A 5,912-nucleotide genomic window follows, 5' to 3' on the forward strand; every position below is an offset into this window, starting at 1 on the left:
AAGGCATTTAAACAAAGTTAAGTGCTGGAGTTTTTATTATTCAAAATTTTGACGCCAATATTTTCCCTTTTACTGCAAATTAATATCGGCTCCAAATATCGGTTATCGGCCTCCTTGACTACTAATAAGCGGTATCGGTATCGGCCCTGAAAAAAACATATCGGTCTATCTCTAGTGCAGAGTAACAGATACCCTGTTGAATGACACACAGCTGTTGAAGATGAATAAGGAATTTTTCAGTGCTATGAGCAACACAGATTCAATTGGATTCACCTTCATTGTATTAGGGTGGAATTGGGTACGATTCCACTGCCCCTCAGAGTTCTAGAGCACTGCTGTGGAATGAAGGGATGTTATATGAAGCTTTTCTGTTTCTTGTGTTTGAATGTGCATTCACAAATGTATTCGCTTAGCTGTTCTGCAGCTCTTGTCTTTTATCGTAGCAGGTTTCAGTTGTACCACAATTGTTTTTTGAAGTTGCAGTGCATTTCTCTAATTGCTTTGAGCTCTGTGTGTTTGCACCCGTCTGTCACCAAATACAGAAGTAAGTATTGTATAAGTAAGCTTCAGTAAAAGTCAGTCCCTCCAGGAAGAAAGAACACTGTGAATTCTGCAACGACCTTGCAATTTGGTCCAGTCAACTTTTCTATTACCAATTTTTGTTTCCCACAAGTTATATCAACAGTTACTGTGCAAAACATCAGAAAACATTCAGTATGATTCAATTCATTTTGATTGGTGGGGTCATGACTCAATTCAAAACGATTTCCGATTCAGTACACAGAAGGCTAATTTCAAGATCTACTCCAGTCCACTGTGCGCCCAAACGCTCGCTGGATGAATTTCTTGCTGCTCCATTTTAGCAAGGCTACCGACTATTAGAACTAACATTAGCAGCGACCGACTAGCCAGTAGCTACAGTGCTTGCTCGACTGTGTTTTATGGAACCCAGAAAGGGTGTGCAGCAAGTCAAAATTTCCATCAGCGAAACATTTAAATCATACTTAAAGCTGCAGTAGGTACTGTTTATAAAATAACTTTTTGGTTTTCTTTGCTAAAACTTTAGCCCCGTTTACACGAAGGGAAAACGCAGATATTTCCCTGCGGTTTGGCCTCTCATTTACACGAAAACCCCGTTTTTATCACAGAAAACGATTATTTCTAAAAACTCCGGCCAAAGTGGAGATTTCTGAAAACGCCGGTTATTTGTTGCCATGTCAACTGGGAGAAACGGGGTTTTAGGTTCTCAAACGTCACATTATGCGGCCAGAAAATGCTTAACGTCACGTGAGCGCCTATGTTTACAGTTTGTTTGGTTACTGATCATCGTAAATCGTAAATCAGGAAAGTCGCTCGTGTTATTCGTTGTTGTCGATTCTGAGGATTCTGGTGGCTTGCATGGCTTTATCCTTCTCCCTACACTCGCCCATAGGTTTGGCATAGTTATGATGGCGCTCGACGGCGTATTTATGCGGGTTGATGTAAATGACAACTTTTTTGAAAACGATGTTGTGTGCACGATGTTATTATTGAAAACGGAGGGGGGGAAATATTTGTTTCTTTAAATACCTGGCTATGTGTAAATGTGGCATTAGCCTTCTGCTCCTTTCCCCTCTTCCTCTTAGCCAGTCTGTCTGTGTTGTGCTCTGATTACAGGAGTGGGATCAGTTGTGTAGGTGTCAGGCAGCAAGTTGTTCATCTTCTCCAATCTTCTCTGTTTCAAATACTGAGCTTCAACTCCAATGCGCATTCGTCAAACCTGAATTTGTATTGTACATAGTCCCGCTATCAACATTCTCATTTGATATGCTGTATGTCGTTGGACATTAATCATCTTCCACAAAATATGCTTCAGCTATTAGTGATTAAAATAAAAATATATTCCAGGATATTTACCAGCTTCAAATTCACAGCCCTTTAACCCATCCTTCATATTGACAGCAGTGTATATGGGTAAAGGGTTTTGCCCTTCATTCACTGCTCTCTGCTGCTCAGACAGGGTATTGGTGACTTTCTGTAATTCACATACAAAAGATATTATTTGAAAAAAAATGCATGTCTAGGCACCTTCATTTTAAGCTTTGAAGGTAATAATGAATTAATAATGAAAGTGATAACAGAAATTGCTGCTTACTTTCCCAAAGACCAGATGCTCAAGGATTAGGCCTGCCATATCAATGAGTGACACAATGTAACCCTCGTTTCCTCTCTCTGCCATTACTTCACTGTAATACTGCAGTTTCTCAGGAGAGAAGACACTCAGGACGCTCTTCGTCATCTGGTCCTTGGCTGCTGAGATGATAATGTCTATGTCCTGCTGTGACCAGTTAACTTCCTGATACAGAGTAGACATAGCCCTGTTCACATGGGAAATAATAGTGTTCAAGTGCATACAGTGATCTAAAAGCACTTCATATAACCAGGCAAACGTATATATACTTAGACAATACACAAGTAGTCAGCACAGAGTTTTCATTAACCATAACTGTTTTTAGGAGTGGCCTCTGCAAAACATTTGTTTAAAGCCCACACACAGAATTTTATTTGAAGCAATTGGACTGTACTTTCTTCTTTAACAGATAATTGGAAACAATGGCAGCTTGCCTGGTCACACAAGTTCTCGTATTCCAGATAAACAGTACTCTAAAATATGCTTCTATAATGATTTTAGGCGAGAAATAGGTAATACAATAACAGGATCTTGAAATCATGATTCTGATCCAGCCTGCCCTAGTTTGACAGTTTGATCTGAGTTTTGTGCGCTTGAGGCTGGACCAGCTTTACTGAGCAATCCGACCCTGTCAATCACAAGGTAGCCGCACCCTAAAACATACCCTGCTTTATTGTCTATTTTACTATAATTTGCTAATTGAACATCATGCTGTATGGAAGAAGACTCATTAAGAAACAGTGAGCTAATAAATCATGTGAGAAGTCAGGTTATTTCCCCATAAGACTGCATGTTATGCATGGAGCTGCCTTCTGCTGGTTATTACATAGAAGGCAGGTTTAAGACATTAAGCGCTGGCTGCACCTCACAGACCTGGAAGCTCTGTCCATTATATATACTGTTAGTGATAGAACCATCAAGCCTGTGATTAGTGGATGACCCACTAAATATATTTCAAATTTCTTCAAACTGTGAGTGGGTGACTGGTTAAAGGTTGGATATTAAGTGGAATAAGCGACTGGGCCAACTTATACCCCATGCATCCTAGCCTTAAAGTAAAAACCCGTCACTGAAGTGGCTGGTGACATCATGTGTCATGAAAGGTACCACATGGTTGTCAACTTTGTCCCCAGGATAACAGTGGAGTTCGCAGTGATACAGTCCACATAGGCCACATTTGGCTTTCTGTTTTTAATAACTGAATTTTTTTTAAATGTTTTTCTTATTTAAGAGGTACTTTCCAAAATAATAACAAAAACAGTCCAGTTGCACATGGGGACAGCTTATTATCACATTACATTAAAACTGTCAGTGAAACAATGTATATTGCATTTCACTTCATCTCTTTGTTTGATTTGTTTTTATTTAGGCATTTCAGGTCCCCCATGATGTAATTAAGAAACTGTACCAGCTAACCAAATAAAGTACTCTGTTCTAGCAGAAACACCTCATGCCTTTTATTCACAGGATGTTATTATATCCTAGTGTGGATACTGACTACTCAACTGGTTCACTCACCATGTTGATCCAGAAACACCAGTGATGTAACTGGCAGCATCCAGGACCTCTATATCCTTCAGGCCCCTCAAACTACCAAGCAGGCCTGTCATTGCTCTGGCCCCTCCCCCTGAAGCCACCACCGCTATAGTTGGCACCTGGACAGAGGGTACAGAGGTTTGGTTCTACTAGCTGTGTGTCCTTTATATAAAAGCTAATGTCAGCATGCTAACATGCTCAAACAGGTGATATTAACATGCTGATTCAGTTAGTAATATTTAATGTTTACCATGGCCACCATCCTGGTTTAGCATGTTAGCATGCAAACATTTATGAATTAAAGCTGCACTATGTAACTTTTTCTGAAAACAACTTTTCACTATGTGCTGAAAATAATGTTTACTGCATGCTGACAGTAGTCCACATACTAACTATTATGCTAAATACTGGAAGTAGGAAGCTTCTAATCCACTGGGCTTGAACGAAAAACAACCAATCAGAGCCAAGAAAGCTAGTTGATTGTTGAGTGTCATTCCCAGCATCAGTATTTGACAACCTGGGAATAATACATACATACATACATACATACATACATACAATAATGTATGTACTTTATGTTACATATGCAGTATTGTGGTCATTATACACATATACAGTACCATGTGTGGCTATGGGTTTGGAGATGAAATGACATGAGCTTGTAACTGTGTTTGGACTGAATGAAGTCATAGTGCTGTTACATACAGTACTGTATGTTGGTCTTGACTTCTGGCCCACTTGCATTATATTGCTTTTTTTTTTATCAGCAAAAATATTAGCAAACTGCCATTGGGTAGAAAGGTGGACAAGGGTGCAAGGGCAGATAGATTATTTTAAGAAACAATATAAAGAGTGTCACTCTACCTTTTTAGGTTCAGGTTGAGACCCAAGGCCTAAAAGCTTCTGCAAAGCCTGTGCCACTACAACTTTCCTCTTCTTCAAATACTCTTTCTCTTGAGGTGGGATGTTAAAGTCCAGACGTACTGCAAGAGATTCCTCCTCGCTGTGGATTTTCCAAGGTAAAGCAAGTGTAACAGAACACAAAGCTAGAAAAGCATTGTTTCACTAACCTCTTCTGGTTAAGAGTGGTTTGTTATACAGATTGTAAAACCCCTAGAAGCAAATTTGTGATTTATTATATTGGGCTATATGAATATAATTTGACTAATGCTTTTGTGTCTAAATGGGAGAAAATCCATGCAACCTTCCCAGTAAAGTGCAGGCTGTTATAGCAGCAGATTAATGGCCATAGTTTTGGTATGAGGTGTTCAACAATCACATATAGGTGTAATATTTAGATGTCCACATACTATTATGCTGAATACTGGAAGTAGGAAGCACCTTACCATTCATGCATTTCCACGTTTAAATCCACTGTGTCCTGCAATGGGGAAAAATACCACATTACAATAAAATAAATGTAATTTAAATTACAGTCCTACCATTGTTCTCTTTAAACAAGAAATATTTTATTATATTCATGTCCTATCGCTGTGATCAAGCTGACAGCTGTTACAATGTTGCTTTCAGTTATTGCTTTGGGAAGATTGTAACATTCACAGAACATCATAGGATTTAAATGTATTATTTTTTGTTTCTAGGGTTGTTTTGCCTTCTAATGTGCATTTTCTAGCTATACCAACTTATCAAACTGATGTTAAGGGAGTGAATGACACACAATACATGATAAAATTAGAAATTAGATATTCTATGTGCTAGGCTCATCTATGTTAAAAAGACCACATTTTGAAGATGGTTAAACAGCCACATCTTAAGTTAACTGATGCAAAACTTCAGCTAATTAGGTAGCTAGCATTTTGCTGAAATTAGCTAATTTAAGATGCAAATGTCACTTTTATGTTTTAACCATCTTCAAAATTTGGTTTTGTCAACATAGATGAGCCTATGGCACATAGCATATCGAAGTATAGGAAAGGAGGAAGTTGACTGAGGCTTGGGTAACTGTCATTGGACAAGGAGCCAAAAGGTGCTGGGCTTAGGAAGGGTCAATAAACTACTTGATGAATAAAATTCAGCAAGTAGCCTCAACCCTAAACACTAAATTTTAAAAGGAGTTCAGTCTAGACCTGCTCTATCTGAAAAGTGTCCTGAGATAACTTCTGTTGGCGCTATACAAATAAAATTGAATTGAATTTAATTGAATTGAATCATCCCTTAGTTATCCTGCTATAGGCCTAGACTATCG

At 38.7% G+C, this 5,912-nt stretch overlaps 1 protein-coding gene across 1 annotated transcript in view; it reads right to left on the reverse strand.

Annotated features, from left to right (window-relative positions):
* LOC118329634 (cytosolic phospholipase A2 zeta-like) overlaps positions 1-5,912 on the reverse strand; it is a 15,545-nt gene that overhangs the window by 5,994 nt on the left and 3,639 nt on the right. Inside the window, exons 7-12 of the mRNA XM_035663864.1 lie at positions 5,053-5,087; positions 4,571-4,709; positions 3,689-3,825; positions 2,135-2,357; positions 1,897-2,014; positions 1,570-1,646 (exon numbers count right to left, since the gene is read on the reverse strand). Coding sequence (XP_035519757.1) covers positions 1,570-1,646; positions 1,897-2,014; positions 2,135-2,357; positions 3,689-3,825; positions 4,571-4,709; positions 5,053-5,087 — 729 coding nt within the window. The remainder of the gene's footprint in view (positions 1-1,569; positions 1,647-1,896; positions 2,015-2,134; positions 2,358-3,688; positions 3,826-4,570; positions 4,710-5,052; positions 5,088-5,912) is intronic.

This window comes from Morone saxatilis, unplaced genomic scaffold (assembly GCF_004916995.1).
Source record: "Morone saxatilis isolate NCDOM2014 unplaced genomic scaffold, NCSU_SB_2.0 Contig19, whole genome shotgun sequence".
Classification (NCBI taxonomy): domain Eukaryota; kingdom Metazoa; phylum Chordata; class Actinopteri; family Moronidae; genus Morone; species Morone saxatilis.